Source organism: Megalobrama amblycephala, linkage group LG11 (genome assembly GCF_018812025.1).
Source record: "Megalobrama amblycephala isolate DHTTF-2021 linkage group LG11, ASM1881202v1, whole genome shotgun sequence".
Classification (NCBI taxonomy): Eukaryota; Metazoa; Chordata; class Actinopteri; order Cypriniformes; family Xenocyprididae; genus Megalobrama; species Megalobrama amblycephala.
Genome location: NC_063054.1, coordinates 18987434 through 19006794, shown reverse-complemented (window position 1 = coordinate 19006794; position 19361 = coordinate 18987434). Strand labels below are relative to the sequence as shown.

The 19361-nt window shown below is 39.7% G+C and overlaps 1 protein-coding gene across 3 annotated transcripts in view; it reads right to left on the bottom strand.

Annotated features, from left to right (window-relative positions):
- Positions 1–2111: 2111 nt before the first annotated feature.
- kif26aa (kinesin family member 26Aa) overlaps positions 2112–19361 on the bottom strand; it is a 91299-nt gene continuing 74049 nt past the window's right edge. For all 3 annotated transcript variants that reach the window (XM_048206549.1, XM_048206550.1, XM_048206551.1), the window contains 9 exons: positions 18687–18780; positions 16865–17127; positions 16370–16553; positions 14270–14429; positions 13547–13709; positions 9668–12701; positions 9076–9266; positions 6599–6749; positions 2112–3789 (listed from right to left, as the gene is read on the bottom strand). In XM_048206549.1, coding sequence (XP_048062506.1) covers positions 3608–3789; positions 6599–6749; positions 9076–9266; positions 9668–12701; positions 13547–13709; positions 14270–14429; positions 16370–16553; positions 16865–17127; positions 18687–18780 — 4422 coding nt within the window. In that variant the 3' untranslated portion in view covers positions 2112–3607. The remainder of the gene's footprint in view (positions 3790–6598; positions 6750–9075; positions 9267–9667; positions 12702–13546; positions 13710–14269; positions 14430–16369; positions 16554–16864; positions 17128–18686; positions 18781–19361) is intronic.

Genomic DNA, 19361 nt, shown 5'->3' with positions numbered 1-19361 from the left:
TGTACAGTTTTATGGACATATCACATTATACACTACCATTCAAAAGCCTGAGTTTGGTAAGATTACTCTCGGTAGCACAACCGGACTCTCTTATGCTCACCAAGACTGCATTTATTTGATTAAAAATACAGTGTTTTAGTTTTAAAAGTCACGTGATATACAATTTTTTACACACGTGAAAAACACAAAAGAGAATTTCTCAAATTTCTCACAGCCGGCCGCGTTCTTTGAGATACACGAATGTCCTCAAAGACAGTCTTGGCACCTTGGACAAAGACACCGCACACCAATTTTCAAGTCAATCAGACTTAGGGTTGCGTAGTTATAGCCATTTCTATTTTTTTTCCATGCTATAGCATCACCAAGTGGCCAGTCGCTGCATCTTTTTCAACAACAACAGAATGAGCTCTTACATATGTGTAAGAACGAATCTAAATTTCAATTGTTTTTGATAATCATTGACAGTCAGACTCCAGGGAATCTTGCTGCACTGGTTTGGTTCCGATCGGGTCAAAAACCTATAGGACTATTTCGCAACAGTAGGTTTTTCAAAAATTCCAAAATATACCAGCGTTCCAAAAATCAATCGTTTTCTTGAGCTAAGGATTCCAACGATATAAGACACTTGAGCCGTTTATGAGTAATAAACGATTTCATACTTTTCACCACTGTAGCGCCCCCGTCAGGCCTATCGGGGCGAGCCTTGGTGACATTGTAGACGGTGTGAGTAGCCTACTACCAGCCCTCAACAGCCGCGTTTCCACTGCCGGGCCAAAGGCGGGCGTTCTAGTGCGTGCCAGGGCCGGTCGCGTTTCCACTGTCACTTCCGGGGCTTGATTGTGCCTCTTCGGCCCGCCGAAAACCTTAGTCCAAAGCGGGCCAGCTGGGGTTTGAGGCGCGGTCGAGGTGAAAGGCGGAGCTAATCGTAGTCAGGTGATGGTCTACACGCTGAAATGGGTTGGGTTGTGTGACGTTTGATCAAGGGAGGTGTGTTTAAGGGCGGTTTTTAGATCAGCGCTGCAGAGCTAGCGGACCGACAGTGGAAACGCAACTTGATTTTGGTCTCAGTGCCTAAGGTCTGTGGCCACAGGCCCAGCCAGGCACGCTGTTAGCCCTGGCTCGCACTAGCCCGACAGTGGAAAAGCGGCTAATGCCTCTACAACTTTCAAGTCTCTACGACTTACGGGTTGGCCTGCCCGGGAGAATGCTGATCCTTGGAAATTTTAGCTTGAACCCCTAATTTCACTAATATTGTGAAAAATTATTGACATTTAAAATACATTTTAAAATATGCTGAAATAGAAAACAGATACTTGTGATGGCAAAGCTAAATTTTCAGCATCATTACTCCAGTCTTCAGTGTCACATGATCTTTCAGACATCATTCTAATATGCTGAATTAGTGCTCATGAAACATAATTATCATCACCATTTTTATTATTATCAGTGTTTAAAACAGTAGTTTTACTATCATCCTGCCACTGTGTCTTTCCTTTGTTTTAAAAATCCGATCAAGTGTTTACATGTATTATCGAACAGATTAGAAAAGGTTTAAACCACCCCTTACAATCTGAATGAAATTTCAGTTGGATTTGGCCAATTCATTCCGATTGACGTGGTTAAATGTGATTTTTTTATTCTGACTGTGCTACTAGTCCAATTAAAATGGATTATCATGGTCCATGTAAACGTAGTCGCTGCTTAATATTTTCAGGATTCTTTGATGAATGGACAGTTCAAAAGAACAGCATTTATTTGAAATAGAAAATCCTTGGAAAAAAGTCTTTACTGTGACTTTTGATCAATTTGATGTGTCCTTGCTATATAAAAGTATTAATTTCTTACTTACTAAAACGTACTTGCCTCAAACGTTTGAATGGTAGCGTACCTCTGGTAGTGTATAACCTGGTAAAATGCAACATATATATGGAAGCACAGATACTTTTAAAGTCTGTTAGAAACAAGTATTATGGAATTAATTTAATTTTCCTGTGCAAAATATTTTATGTGACTTCTACTCTGGACTTTATAACAGAAAAACCTCAATGTTCTTTAGAAAATACTATTAAAAAAATCTGTAGAAAAATGAAATAGTCACACTGCACAAAGAATTATAAAGATGAGACATTCTTTTTATTCATAATTTTATGTTAATGCAAACTTAAGAGTCTATACATGATTTTTAAAAAGGATAAAAAACTGTACAATATAAAGCAGGAACACTGATAAAATGGCATAGACATTGAAAAAGTCTAAACGCTTGGCAAATTTGTTAAACATAAACTATTAGTAGAAATCACAGACTAACATATAAAACAAAGAGAAATATTAAATTAATTTTACAAAGAACAAATAAAAGATGTCATGCAGCAACTTGGAAAAAGTCTTTTTTTTCCCTCTCTTTTAAATAAAGAATCATTCAACAACAGCAACAAAAAGAACTTTGTAAAAAAATAGCCACAAATTCTACTTAAAAACTTTTGCAAATTCAAATAATCTCTTTTAATTGTTTCTTTATGAGAAACAGCAGTCACACTTCTCTGCAGAGACACTTTAAGGATTAACATGACAAAAACAAAAAACAAACAAAAAAAATCAAACATCAGAGGCTGAAGATAAATCACTGGACACAGTGAGGAGGAGGTCCTGTGCTGTGAAGTTGTCAACAGATGATAGCCGTTTGTATATTCAAATATTTTGAAGTTCATCTTCAGCGAAGAAAGGCAAAATCTTTTGAAGTTCAGGTAGATACAGTGGATTTGTTTACCACGTTAAAAGAAACCAGCTTAACGCTGGATGTTGCATGATCAGAGAAGAACAGACACATGCATAAATTACAGTATGACGCATACAGCACACACTGTAAATACAAAGTACAAACTCACTTCGGTTTGATGTCCTGAGAAGTGTTTGAGACGAGCTCTAATTTCTGATCTGCCACCGTCTGCAACAATCAGTTAAAGTAGTAGAACCGGATCCAGGGAAAATGGTCTGAGAGCCAATCATTATGCAGAGCAACTGTAACTAAATGAGATAGACGACAATGTCACAGCTTCAACATCTTTATCCAATCGAGTGACATAACATCTGTCAGGGGCAAGCACATTTTTCTTTATGATGTTGAAGAAACATTGCATGTTAAAGTCGAACAGTTGTAACTGGGTAATTTAGATATCAGGAAAGGCAATAGTACGGGGAGTTTTTCTCAACTTTTTTATGTTTATTACCTAAAACTATATTTTACACACGTTAGCTTTTATAAATACACTATACACTGCACTGCAATGCAAAATACTTTGTTTTTCAAAGTGTACTTGGGAAAGTTGGTCTCAATACTAGCACCAATCATAAAACAAAGATAGTTCTTGGGATTTTTTGGTTTAAGGCACTTCCTGGTAACGTTAATGAAGATCTCAGGACACAGTCTTGCTGTTATTCTATTCTGTCTCTTTTTTCCCTCAGCATTTCAGGGAGTTTCTAACTATGCTTGTTCAATACCTTCACTTGTTGCATTGCTCAAAGCAGGACAGTCTCAATCCCAGAAAAAAAAAAAAAATCATGTTCTTCCCACAACTCGCAGCTAAACAATGTCTTGTTTTGTTGTCTCTTAGACCTCCATTTCTTGTTGTCCACTTTGTCCTGGAATCGCGGGCACTGCAATATCGAAGCAGGTCTCCATCATTACACGAGACTTGCATAGGTTGACACAAAACTCCAGGTCTCCTGTGGCCTGAGCCAGAGCCTCCAGGTAGGCCTGCGACTCCTGGTCCAGATCAGGGTCCACATCAACTTATGGAAAAAAAGGTGAAAAATGTTAACAAATTTGTTATTTCGAAACTTTCAGTTTATTAACTAAGGTTGTCAATTTAACATGCTAAATGGATAGATAGATAGATAGATAGATAGATAGATAGATAGATAGATAGATAGATAGATAGATAGATAGATAGATAGATAGATACCATCAAACATCTCTAAAATAAATAGACAATTATTGTACGACACAATAAGGATGTGACTATGCACCCCCACTGACACACCTAGATTGACAGTTTTATCACTCAAGACATAAACAAAAATCTATGAAGGTGATGGTTGGTTGATGTGGGAGATGGGCTTGCAGAAACAGTCTTCATTTTACTGGGCTCTGAAGAGGAGCTGATTTATACAGCATGACAGCCCCAATCATAGCTTTACCCAAGACAGCAGTCACAGATGAATAGTAAACATCACCTGGCCAGTGGGCAGGTAGTGATTGCACAAGAGAAAAATAATACCTTATTGATTCAAGAACACACACAGACACGCATATACACTCGCTCTCTCCATGCGCCTGCCATTTTCTCAACATTATTCTTTTATGTCCTGTGATTTCTGTTTACAAATGTGTGTCTTCTAGCCAAGCAGAGACAGATACTTTGCAGTATCAAGGTTCTTGTATTGGTACTTTATAATAGTTGTTATTCTTTTTTATAACTGAAACTTAGGGATGAATACAGAATAAAACAAAGAGAGAGAATCAGCACATTTTTTTTTTTTTTTTTTTTTGCTGCAGGCAATGTTCCTTTTCATTCTCAGTAGAGTAAACAATATTAATAACATAATTCAGATTTGATACTGAAAGCTTTTGAATTTGTTTCTGAAATGCAATAATAAATCATTTGCTGAATAGTGTGCTGTGGTGATTCTGGTCATTGTTAACCTGAAGGTTAAGTGTAGTAAAGTTCAGAGTTCGTTCTTACACCTAACACTGTGTCCAACAGCTTGAGGCTGTCTAGTTCAGGGTTGCCAGGTGTTCACAACAAAACCTGCCCAACTGCTACTCAAAACTAGCCCTGTTTCAGGGGGGTCCCCTGGTAAAAATTGTGTTACGGAAGGTAAAATCTGCTTTTTGATGGGGTTCTCCTGGTAAAATTCACATTCAGGGGTGAAATATCATGTTATTTGGGGTTGCTTCAACCTGCAGACAGTGTTAATGTAGCCCAATTCTGTGGGAAAACTGCAGACTTGGCAACACTGGTCTAGTTTCATCATCAGATGTCACGCCCACACAAAATTGGAAACACTTCAATTGGAGTTTTGTAGTCGTCATCTGATTGGTTAAATTCTACAGGATTTCCAGGAGACGTGTGTCACGTTCTTTAACAGTCCACCTTGAAACAAGCCCGCTGTGCGGGCAAAACCGCATGGAACTGTGACAATGAATGCTTATCAGGATCAACTGAATGCTGTATTTTCAAAAGTATGTCTAGTATGTCAAGTTCACAGCATAGACTCTTTAAAATAAGTCCAAGAGTTTTACATGCCGGTCTAGGGACAGCGACATTACATTTCCTAAACATGACACTGAACAAAGCAAACTGTGATTGGTTGCTTGACATGTCAGTCAGACAGCCTCTGGACGGTCCAATGAAAGCTGCTATGGAGTCCTAACCTTCTGTAGTCAGTCTGAAGGTCTGGCTACGCGAGACTAGAGGTTGTCTACACTACACTTCTTCATGTCAGAAGTAGCGCGAGAGCTTGGCGTACATCAGAAATAGAACAGGGCTTCAGTTTACTATCAGGGATTTGTTGTGTCGAGTCATGCTGCTCACGTCTGGTGTAGACACGTGTTAAGCGTTGAAGGCAGCAACAGAAAATGAGAATTACAACTACAAAAACCTCAACAAATTATTTTACAGTTTAGGTTTATGGCGAATATTCTGGAAAGCCAATGTCATCCATTCTTGCCATACATTTAGGCACCAATTCACAGTAGGCAAATGCTCAAGACATTTCTGTGAATGCACCATTGCCTCAGAATTTTCTTGCAAATCCACTGCCACTAAATTCAAACACTAAAATTAAAGTCATAAAGGGAGCCATTCGTCTACATCACATTACTGGGAAACACATGTTGTTTAAGATGCATGGTAAAATTAATTATCCTTGATTCATGCTAGAGCATCATTGTAAAAATGCCAAAAGAAAGTCCTTTTGGCTAAAAGCATGTGAAATTGAAGTGTTGCTCATGTAAACCACACCACTAATTTGTAACAAAACAAACAAAATGTACACACTTTTTTGTACACACATTTTTTGGGATAATTGACATCAGTATTGAACAGCACACATATTGTAAACATGCCATGGTAATACTTGACTATCTTCAGTGTTACATAAATCAGGGGGTTTCAAACTGGGGTCAAAACAGGCAAGAAAATTAGCATAAGTCAGGCATCAAAGTTAACTTGATGCCACAATTTTAAATAAATCATAGTTATTATTTTTTCTGCTTTTTAAAGACAGAAATAATTTGAATAATTGCACATTTTATTCTATTAACAGTCATAGTTTTAACAATAAGTGGATAGAAAAAAGACACGCTACCAGCTTAATACAAAGTAAATATTCTCCAGATAATATTTTAATAATTCACTTTGGTTTTAGTGCAGTCATAACATAAAATTAAATTATTTAATTTTAAAAACAACATGTTATTTATATCATGCGTCGATGGGTGGTCATACATAAAATATATATTTGCCATAATACCTTAAGAAGGGGGTCTCTCATAAAATCCCTGACACATACAATAATAATACAATTGGGAACTTACATTCTCCCATCCATTTGCTGGGGTCCAGCATGAGACGAATCTTGGCATCCTCCAACTCCTTTTTCAGCTTCTCGTGCTTGGCTCTTAACTCTCTGATCTGCTGCTGCCTCTTCTCCAGCATCCTAAGACGGGCGTTGAAGTACTGCAAACCCTGCAAGTGTGGGACAGAAGCGTGAGTTGTGCACAGTGAACCACAAACCTCTTATACCTATTTCAAGCACCTGCTAGACTCCTCAGGGCTGATTTAAAGTGCCGTGGCTTAAGCTGAATTGATTCAATCCTCCTGCTAACCTGTACAGAGGATTTAGGTCCTCAGCGCTTTGGTCAGATTAATTAGGGCCAAGCTGCAAATAAAATTAGTATCCAGGTTAAACACTCACTGGTCTTTTAGAGGCACGTTTGCTTAAGGGACTAAAAAGTGAGATTAAGTTCAAGAGGAACTGGTTACTGAAAGGTTGAATTACAGGATAGGTTCCTCCTGTCATGTGCATTCTGTCATTTACAGGTGGCCAGAAAGCAAATGAGGAATAAAATCACTTTTTCTTATCTGCAAATATCTGTTTTGTGAACTACAGATGAAGAAAAACGTATTCAAGTTGTTGTTACTACTGTATGCCCACGGCCTAAAACTAACTTTCTGCCACGTCTTCTAATGGCCGGTGACTTGTACTAGCCATAAATATTTTTTACAGGCCATGAAACAGTTTTTGCAAAAACAGGCAGTTATTAAAACTCCATAGTCTTCATCTTTATTATTTAATCCTTTTTAATGATACAAAAATTATTCAGACAAGAGCAGTGAGGTAACTTTTCTTTGTCCTTTGTTGTTTGATTAACTTTAATAACACAGACAGTAGCAGGCATATTAGGCTGCTGTCACTTTAAAAGTAAATGCACGGATCTATGGCTATGTTCACACTGTCAGTCCAAATCCGATTATTTGTGTATCTGATTGGAATCTGTTCTAAAATTATTGACGTTTCATGTGAATTTTGGTCATTCACACTCGCTAAATCTGATCAGATTTCAAACGGATATGCACAAAAATCGGATTTGGACTGACAGTCTGAACGTAGCCTAATACACATACTGTACACGTGTTTACTTTGTCAACTGTTCACATTCACAGACATAACAGACTATGTTTACTAGGATACTCTTTTTTTTTTTTTTACATAATCCCCTCAAGTGCAAGAAGATGTGAAAGAGAGCTCAGTTTAGTATTCACGCTCTGTCTGAGATGCGGCTTTCTGGGCGCGTGGTTTGATTGTGTGCGCATGTGCTTGAATATTTAAATTCTCAAGGCTTAAACTTTCGTGACGATGCAGCACTGGCCAACTGTCCCAAGAGTCGTTCATGTTTGTTCACATTCATGCATTGTTAGAATTCCTAAAAATGTTACCGGCCAACTGGCGTTTCATATACTCACCAATGCCGATTTCTACTCGAATTTGGCGCTTGGCGAGTGAGTGTGGCATATGTATGCCACAGCAAAGATTTAATTTCACGAAACATAAATAAACCTAGAAGTTATACAACCTCCTACACACACACATACATACAGATTTGCATAAAACAAGAGGGTGAACAGCCTAATTCCTCATGAGCTCTAATATGTGAGCTGAGATCATTTTTTCTTAATTGAAAATAAATCAGAGCGCCATTCGACTGAGTTAATATCTTTTCCTCTCGTCTTGTCCACACAATTGACTGTGTGATCAGAGTTAGAAACGCACAGAGAAATGGTTAATGACCCATGGACACGCTGTGTGGAGTGGGCCATAAAGACCGATCAGGCGGGCCACAGATTGTGGAGCCACACCTCATTCATCATGGCACCCATATGACCCCTCCCCAATGCTCTCTCTCCTTCTATCTCTCTCACTATCTCTTCCTCTTTCTGAAAAGACCTTTACTAATCTTTCCACTTCTTTCTGCTGTACAACACCAGTCATCTTGGTCTAACTAAAGCTATCAGTGCAATCTAAAATCAATTAGCCAACATAAGTAATTGTCACAGAGATAAGCTTCATTCCTGACAACTGAACTTGTCACAGGATGTGAGAGAAATCAGAGCTAATGCTCTGATGCTTTTGAGATTAGCATAAATGAAAAACTGATTTTACTCCATCATACTGGGACTGTGCCATATGCTGAACTCTAAAGTGAAAGGTATGATGAAAATCAATTGTAGTTTTGTTTTAGAAAGAATAAATATTAATTTAAAAAGTCGGATAAAGGGGGAAATATCTTCTCCACTCCTATTAGCATATTAGCTAACACTTATAATTATTATTTTTAAAAAAAAATTTTAACCAATGCCTTGGCAATGCATGACATAAAACATATTCAGTTTATTTTTCATTTCTCTAGACTTTTGGTATATATACTTCAGAATTGAACCAGAATGAGATTGAATTCATTGGGGGGTACAAGGCACAGCAAACAATATAGAATGCATACAAATAGCATCTTACCTCTGCCAACCCTTCTTTGCGTCTCTGAAGGCGTTCTACATCATCAATCTCGTACACTTTGATCTCAAAGGGCTCCTTCATAGTACCCCCCAGTGGGGGTAGATCAACCCACTGGCCTGCTGAACCAACCTTCCTGCCCAGAGAAGAGGTGTCTGGCAGAGGAGCAGGAATCAGACGCCGTCGCTGGAGGCCTAGAAGGGTCACACAAGGCAATGCTCTTCATGTGGGCTGCAAATGAACAGCAAACTTTGTGGGCATGCTTTTAGAAATGTTTATATCAGACTGTATGATACACATCATAGTGGAGAATTTGAACCCAACTGTCCTATCATACTGGATGACTGTAATGTAAAAATCATTCTGTCAAAATCATTTGAAACCATTTTGAAGTCGAAAATATTAACCAATATTTGTGGTTCTCTATCAAATGTATATGTATGTATAGTTAATTAACAGATACATTAAACATCTTAAGTATAGAAACAGTCAATTTCAGAGACTCTCCAATCTAACTTTTGAAGGCCATCTAATAAATTAATCTTAAATTGATCACCATAAATAATGTCCGGAGTGTCTTGACAGTAAAACCTACCATTAGATCTCTTTTTGGGAGATTTTGAGGCCTTTGTTCGACTGGATGTGGACACTCCACTCTCACTCATGGAATCATGGGCAGACGATGCACTGCCTGTAGTTTCACTGTCTCTGATCATGCTCTCATAGCCACTGCTGCCTCCACTGTGATAAAAAAGTGCAGTGCGCCCCATGGCAGGGGGCAGTTCACCACTAAGTACACTGCTGTTGTCACTACCGTGGCCACTACTGTAGCGCTGTGGACGGCGAGGGGCAGTGATTTTGCTGTATGGAGAGGGTAAACAAGCTGCCAGTGTCATCTCGCTGGAAGTTCGGTCATCATTGTTGTCATCTGCTTGGTCAGAGCCCCTGAGGTTTTTCTTGGAGCTACCAACTGCTAATTCACTGACCCGACTGTTGGCTGCACGAATCGCTTGCTTTGTGCCCATAATAGTGCCTCTTCCTTGTTTAGCATTGGAGCCTGTGACAGAGCGAGTTGGGGGTTTTCCAGTTGGAGGTAGACTGGTGTTCCGAGCAGCTGAGGCGGCAAGGAACTTGGTGGAGGAGCTAAGGGCCTTTGAACCAGTACTCAACAAGGACTTTCCTTTGTTGCCATTCCCAACAATGGCTCTAGGAGTTATACTGGCCTTTATCTGTCCAAGCTTACAAATTCCACTAGTAGATGGAGGGGAAGTGGCGGTTGGTGTAGATATGGAACAGGGAGTCCCAAGTTTTGGCACCATTTTAGTAGATTTGCCAGTGCTACTGATACTGACATTACTGCTCTCCCTCGAGGTTACTGGTTTGGAACCCACTGAGGTTAAGCTCTCACACCTTTCAAGGGACATAAGACTACCAAAATGCCTTCCATTGTCTCCTTTAGCACTATGTGATCTGAGACTAGAAGCTGTCTTCAGGCTAGATGACTTAAAGCTAAAGGATTCCCCCCTAACTCGAACATCAAAGTCCTCCTCAGAAACCGATGCTTTGGAGGAAGACAATCTTGTTCCATCATTACCCACAGACTTTAAGGCACTAGGAGACAACAAAATTCGTGTTTTCTGGTCAAGGCTTGACTTTCGAACAGGTGGAGCAGGGGGTGACATGCTTCCAGACTTAGGAAGCATACTACCCTTCTGTCCATTAGCTCTCTTTCCTAAGGACGAGAATTTCAGGCTACAAGTTGTGTGCGAGGGATCATTACCCCATTTCATCTCAGAGGAGCTATGGGGCACTGAGACCATGCCGAGAGTGGTGGCCCCTCGCCTGAGCTGAGGCATCTTGCTTAGGTCTTTCTTAAAACTGGCCTTCTCACAACCATCTACAACCCTTTGAGATGTGGATGACACATGCATTTTGGGAGGACGAGGTACACTGTTGCTATTCCCGCTTGTCTTTCTAAATGGAATCCCACTTGTGCCATTTTTTGGTGGTTTACTAACAGAGCTAAACTCAGAATTCCTGGCTGATGTTAGCCCACTACTACTGTGGGTCAACTGTTCATCTATTCTGCTACCTTGGCGTTGTAGCTCATGGGTGTAGCTATTGCTAGAAGATGCAATTTGGGTGCTCTTCCTTGGGAGTGTAGAAAGATATGAGATCTGGGCAGACTGTGAAGTCATGAGTCTATTAGATTTGATTGACTTTGGACCACTGAGGGATGCTTTGGTACTGTCATGAGAAAGATGGCACTTAGAAATGGACAATTTGTCAATGGTTGCAGAATCATAGTCTTGTTCTGAAAAGCAAATTCCACTGTCACCCAATGGACTATTTGTTCTTTGCTGGGAGAAAGATTCAACTTGTAAACCACCAGGTAAATCCATCATGGAGCTGCTGACCAGTCCCTTGCGCACTCCCTTTGATGAGAGGGTCCTTTCAGTCTCATCACTACTTGGGGTACAAATATTTGTCTTGCAAGACCAGGAGCTGATTGAAGAGTGTGCAGTGGCATGTCCATCTGTAAATTCCTCTTGTGACTTAGAAGCAGCACCTTGGTTCAGCTGGGAACTGTTCATCTGGCATGTGTAAGCATCAAACTCATCATTGATGCTGCTGATAATGCTAACAGGCCGTGAGTAAGATGCCAGGGCCTGCAAAGAGCAGTCACTATTGAAGCTAATGATGCTGGAGGGTCTCCCATTGTCTGGAACCAGACCAGCAGGCAGCTCTTCAACCACTGTAAACACCAGCTCATCCTCTCCATTGAGCTCCACCGGCTGCTGCAGTGTAACTGTAGTCCTTAAAACATCCCTATCAAGGCACCTGTTCCTCAGAGTAGCACGTAGGTGGCTCACCTCCATAGGACTTCTACTGAGGTTATGGAATCTGTCAGTAATTGGGGAGTCATTTCGTTCTCCTTGTCTTAGGGCTTGCTGGCTCATACCCACTGGAGGTGTCCGTGTGGCTAAGCCACACTCTGTTTTAAGAACTGAGGTCTTTGAGATGTTCTGTGAGGAAGAGGGTTTTTGTATAAGCCCTCTACTAAAGACTTTCTCCCTCACAACAGGCTCTGAATCTTGCCTTAAAGTTGTGTTAATTTCAGATACGGCCCCATGTTGCAGGTCTGGAAGCTTTTGAAGAGAGGACTTGGCGGTCCTGGATGATACAGAAGCACCTTCTGACATTTTGTCCATTCCACTTTTTGAGGCCATCTGTTGGCCTTTTCCTTCACTGGTGAAAACAGATGTACTCTCACTGCCATCAATACACTCAAGCCGTTCTTGTAACTCTGCAAAGGTGTTGCATTTGAGGTGGTCCCCATCAGATTTAGGTCCCTCTTTTACACGCTTCTTGTTTAGGGAGGGAATGATAGGAACAAATGCTGGAGGGCCTTCATTATCGCTGAGTTCACGGTCAGAGATAGGGGCCCCACCAGGCCCCACATAGATCACTGTATCACATGAGTGCTCACTGCTGGAGGAGTAATCTGGGTCACTGGATAACACTGAAGGGTGGTCTGGGTCAAGAGCCACAGTCCGAGGATGGAAGGGTCTTCGTCTAATGTGTCCCTCTTCACAGGAGCTCTCCCCTCCAGAGGAACTTGATGCATACTGAACAGAATAAAACCAATAACCACACTGACATCAATATACTGTCTCTTTGCAGATAGTTCATTCATAGCATGCAATAAATTCAGAGAGGCATCCCTTTATGAAACAGCCTGTCAATATCAACAAAGGTTAAAAGTGCACATCAAAGTAGAAGCTCAAATTGTTGCCAATACTATGCACAAGTTAGGCAGGGAAAGGATTTTTTTAGATCTATAAAATATTAATATATTCTGTCAAAACAGCTTAATTATGGTGAAAATTGCCTGTGTGATGGGAAAGGTTACATGCTGTTCTCCCTTTGGAGCAAATGCATTGATTACATTTGTTGATTACATGACATAGGTCACTGAGAAATTTTGCAGTTGAATTATCACTTTATCATTTGTTCCTCTGACAAAAACCAAATCATTATTTAAATTGTGGATGGTTCTGATGAATAAAAGCCAAAAAGTAATTTAAGAAAACAACAGTCATGATCTATTCTAGAATGTATACAGACAATAACAAAATGTGGACAAAATTCTGACAAAAATAAATACTTTTTTTGTTTTCATTATAATAAAGTCAAAAGAAACTTTTAAAAATATATAAAAATTATCTGGAAAATATTGTTCATTCAAATAATTATTAATTCAAACATAGTTATATATTGTTTTCACAATAAAAATTGGTCCAAAACTTTTTTTTCATCATTTTCTACTAAGAATAAAGTTTAGTGCAGTACTTGCTGTCTTATACGGTTACCTTAGTAACACAAATCAGTGCTCGGTAAAGTTGTTTTTAAAAAAAGACCATGAATACACAAGCATACATAAATGATCCATATATCAGTTTGAATTACATACCTTGGATTTCTTCTTTCTCATGCGGTGAATACGGGAGGCAAGCTGCACAGTGGTAAGAGATTCGGCATAATTGGCTGGCGAGTCAGAGATGTGGGCGATCATGGTGGTTCTACAGTTGATGTTGCCCAGCGATTCCCTCAGCAGCATGGTAAGCTTGCTGTCTCTGAATTATACATCAAAAAATCTTCTCGTTAGCCAAAAAGGAAGCAGGGCCTTACAACGTTCTGCCTCTCTCCCTCTAAGACCACTGAGAGGCTGTCTTAAAATAGAGGATTATGAATCATACTTGAATAAAAGAAATCCCTCCTTTTGATGCTCACTTTCTAGTGACCTGATTTGGAGTGTTTTTATTTTAATCTGTTGTGGAGGATGTCATTTTCTGAAGCCACATTTAAAAGAAAAAGATTTCTGCTTGTGCCACTGTATTTACTATCCCACCTTCTGATAAGTATTTCTTAATTTTCTTTCAGCATAAATCTGTTACTCCCCAACCCACATTCCTATCAATACATCCCACCTCAGTGCAATTCACACTGGCTGCCTTCTCTCTCTGCAAAGCTGGCTAATTGGCTTCATTGATCTGAGGTGGGTGAGAATGAAACCCCTGCAGATGCAGATCAGGAGGACTCAGTGGGTGATCGGTGACATATTACTACCATTAACAGAGATCTATCATCTCCCAGTATTGGTCTGTATTGATTAATTGAACCACAAAACTCATACCTGTATGGCACATGCTTAGCTCCATTGGCCAAAGCTAGGATGACATTTCCAAGGGCACCCAATGACAGACACTGGCCTCTCCCTCCATCTCGTGTTTGGCTCAGATCAGACTCGCAACTGCCTAAGTCCAGAAGGTGCAGACGGCTACGATTTCCAGACACTGCAAAGTTATACACAGCCTGTTAAAAAAACTTGACTTCTAATGTCCCTGTAAAAAAACTCATTAACATCCCATTTAAACACATAGTTTGACTGTTTACAGGGCACATGTCTATATTTCAAGTCCCTAAACATTCCAGAAATATATAAAAAGTGTAGACATCCATGACAAAAACATGTACAGTAAAGCTCCATTTTACAAAGAGTTCTGTCCTGTTTAAAAGAGTAATGCTTAGTTTCTAGCACAGTACCATCAGCAGTACCAAAATAACCATTGTTAGGACAAACAGAAAATGTTGCTACTATATGTCTGGCCACTCAAATAAACAGAGTGTAACTGTTAAAAAACCAGCCTATGAATGGTTAGTTGTCTCTGTGCATTAAACTGAGAAAGGAGAAAGTGTTTTGTTATCAAAAAGGCCACCGGTCACATTGTTGCAGGGGACCTTATGAGATGACAGTTGGATATAACATCTCTGCTAAGTGGTGATTCAATATTCTTGGCAGTCCATCAAACAGCAAGCAATAAAAGTAAGTACAGCTAGTTAGATTACAGTCCCATGTAGGTCACTAGACTAAAATTCATTCAGGATCATTACAGGAGATGCATTTATTTCACACTGAGATTGAGGCCATTAACCTCACGTCGGCAGGATTTACAAAGCCAGCGCTCAGAACCGAAAGCCTCTGTGGAGCAGGAATGCAAACGAGCTTCTCATTTCATGCTGGGCTCTATAAACACCTCTGCAGAAGAGACTCCAGCCTCATTACATATTAAAATCTATTCTGGCTAGTGTCAATGGCCAGCACCCAGCCCGCATTGCAGTCATGGGAGTGCAATACTAATGATCATGCTAATGTTGAGATACTGATTTGACAGGATGGCTACGCCCAGTATGAAAATGTGCTAACCCTTCTTGTTAGCATTCTCGTAGAACCTTTATCAGCGGGACTAAATTGAGGTAACAGATACTCTCTGTGAACATGGAGAGCATGATAATGGAGTCAGGTATCGGCCGCCCTGGGTAACAGTCTTCTCAAAATACTAATGATGCATAAAGACATATGATATGAAATCTTGGATAGTGATAAGAGGGTAAAACTTAATTTGTGAGGTTGAGCTAAATTACTTTTAAAAGCATTTTAAGGCCTTGATATAATGGTATAGCTGTTTAAAAATATCTTTTAGCATTTCTTGTCAATATAAAAAGTAAATAATATTGTGCTCTTAAAGGGTTAGTTCACCCAAAAATGAAAACAATGTCATTTATTACTCACCTTCATGCCGTTTCACACCCGTAAAACCTTCGTTAATCTTCGGAACGCAAATTAAGATATTTTAGGTGAAATCCGATGGTTCCTTGAGGCCTGCATAGGGAGCAATGACATTTTTCAAAACACTGCTTCAGGAAGCTTCGGAGCGTTATGATTCTTCTGTGTCGAATCATGATTCGGATTGTGTGTCAAACCGCCAAACTGCTGAAATCATGAGGCGCTTTGAACTGCTGATTAGACACGCTGATTCATTATACTCCGAAGCTTCCTGAAGCAGTGTTTTGAAATCGACCATCACTCTATAAGTCGTTATTTTGTTTTTTTTTGGTGCACCAAAAGTATTCTCGTTGCTTTATAATATTAATATTGAACCACTTTACTCACATGAACTGATTTAAATATGTTTTTATTACATTAATGGATCTTGAGAGAGGAAATGTCATTGCTGGCTATGCAGTCCTCACTGAACCATTGGATTTCAACAAAAATATTTCAATTTGCGTTCCAAAGATTAACGAAGGTCTTACAGGTGTGGAACGGCATTAGGGTGAGTAATAAATGACAGAATTTTCATTTTTGGGTGATCTAACCCTTTAAATAGCTTACTTATGGTTTTCCTAAATAAAATGTACACATAGCTGTGAAAATGAACACAGTGAGCCATACTTCCTGCTTTGGTGCTCTTCTCCATACGGTACTGGGAAATATGTAGGGTGAAGAGCATGTGAGAATTCCAGCGGTCCTCTTCCTTACAATCAGATCTGCTGGTGCTGCGTGCTGCCAGAGCTGCATCCAAGAAAAAAGCCGCCCTCTCTGCAGAGTATGCCCGTAACTCGCTCTGGTTCTGCAGCTGGACATATTTTAAAGAGAGAGTGAGACAGAGATAAAGAAAGAAAGACAGAAACAATTTGTCAGTAAATTGGATACTGTTCAAATGTTTGATTCAGAAATTATAGTGTACACTATATTGATCAAAAGTGACAGTACAGAAAAGTGGATTCGGACAAGCCCTAAGATCGTTAAAATAGGGTTAAAATTATGTTACATTTACATTTTTTTTAATCACACCCATGACCTTGGCACTGCTAGCACCATGCTCTATTATTTGAGCTACAGGAACATTATGTAGACCTACACATACTAAAAGAAACTCTAATGCACCTGGGATCCACAGACTGGGTCCTCTCTCAGGGAAATTCCTGCTCCCTGACTGTCCTGGGAAGTCCCTTTGGAAAAGTCAGCCAACAGGTCTCTCAGCACCTCCTCCCTACCACAGATTTCCACAGCGGACACACGGATGGAGAATCGTGTGCCGGCCTTCTCTTTCCTTTCCTCGATGAGCTTGAAGAGCCAAGATATAGCACAGGGTGCCACACCTAAGCTCTGTGTTGAGCTATCCCTGCCGATCATGGTGTAGCTTTTGCCTGTGAGGTAAAGGTGAATTATGGTGAGCTGGCATTGTTGATGAAAGATGTAACTAAACATTCAGGATTGTGGGACTGAAGGTTAAATATTAGTTTTTACTAAAAGTGATAAATACTACACTATATCATGTTTTAATGATCTTTATATGGTTCTTAGTTAGCTAAAAAAGTAATAAAATAAGTGAGCAGCATTGGTCAACACTGTGACATTGTCACCTGATTAACTTAGCTTGACTTAACTACATAATGATATAAGAGCAGGCCTATAATAAGATTTGTGTTAAAATTAGCACTGTGCATGTAAAATGCCCCTGAGCTAATAAAATTAACCTAACAGGATGTTAGTCATGAGAGAATATACCACACTAAAGCAGAGCAAATGAGCAGCCAAGCTAACTATGGGAGATTGAAGCAGCACGGTGGGAGGCAGACATTCTCTCACAGTCAGGGGCTGAACAACAAAAAACTGAGCGCTTTTCAAACACAAAGTGTAAAACGAGGGCACTTTGTGTTTAACAAACTGCTATTACTGCTCAAACACATATGCCCTTTCCGCGTTTTCTCTGCCTCCTTGCTAGGCAATTTCAAGTGCAGCCAAAACATTAGTGTATTTCGCATCACTTTGCCTTTCGCCTCATGTGAGTAATGGCTACTCTATCTGAAAATGGATTCTGAACAATGCATTATCTGTCAAAGCATGAGGAGTTGTGACAGAGGGAGGTGGGCTACAATAACAATTAAGTTAAAGGATTAGTTCACTTCAGAATTCAAATTGTCATCCAAGATGTTTAGGTCTTTCTTTCTTCAGTCAAAAAGAAATTAAGGTTTTTGAGGATTGCAGATTGCAGTTTCAAAGCAACTTCAAAGGGCTCTACACGATCCCAGACGAGGAATAAGGGTCTTATCTAGCGAAACGATCGGTCGTTTTCTAAAAAAAAAAAAATTATATAGTTTTTAACCACAAATGTTCATCTTGCACTGCTCTGCAATGCGCCACTCATTACGTAATCATGTTGGAAAGGTCACAAGGGACGTAGGCGGAAGTACTGAGTAAGTGTTTACAAAACAAATGTGCAAAGACAAACGGCCTTTACAAAAAAAAAGGTAAAACAACGATTTTGGACAATTTTGAAGTTGGGGGAGAAAACGATATACTACTGCAGTACTTCCGCCCACGTCACGCTTGACCTTTCCAACATCGCAGAGCAGTGCAAGATGAGCATTTGTGGTTAAAAAGTATATAAATATTTATTTTTTTAGAAAATGACCGATCGTTTCGCTAGATAAGACCCTTATTCCTCGACTGGGATCGTGTAGAGCCCTTTGAAGCTGTATTTAAACTGCAACCAGTTGGTAGACATTGAAGTCCACTATATGGAGAAAAATCCTGGAATGTTTTCCTCAAAAACCTTAATTTCTTTTCACCTGAAGAAAGAAAGACATAAACATCTTGGATGACATGGGGGTGAGTAAATTATCAGGAAATTTGAATTCTGAAGTGAATTAATCCCTTAATTACTGTAAAAAGTGGATACTAGGTTGAATCGATGTTTACTAACCGAGGTTGGCTTGACCAAAACAGAAGATGCAGCCATCTGCCCCGTTGACCACAGATTGGATAACCTCTGCCACTGTCCCTGAGCACACCTCCGCCTGAGGATACAAACAAAGATTTAAACATCAAATCAAACAGTTCTATTAGTTTTACGAATTTATAATTCACACAGACAGAATGATAGAACGACAGACAAAATAAGACAGGTAGAATGACAGAGAGATAGGCAGACAGAACAATAGATTGAATGACAGACAGACAAAAAGAGACGAAGATAACAACTGACAGAACAACAGAACTATAGATAGATGGATTGATAAACAGACAGACAAAATGATAGAATTACAGATAACACAGACAGACAGCCAGAATGATAGAGAATGATTCCCCTTGTAACATCTTGCTTGTCCTTGCCAACTTTCCAAACAGATGAAGAATACAGTAAGGACACAGATGAAGATTTTAAACCTTGGAATTATGTGTGTGTATTTTGCAGCTTGAGGAAAGCTTTGACAGTGTTGTTGTAAGAACAACCTCTGATGTGCGCTCGCTCAAAGCCTCTTTTGTTCTGAACAATGTGAGGTAGTCATTGATCATCAGACCTGATGTTTCTAGGACAGGAAACCCAAAGACTCCAAACTCCCAAAGAGTTCAGGAGGAAGCAGAGAAAAGAGCTCTG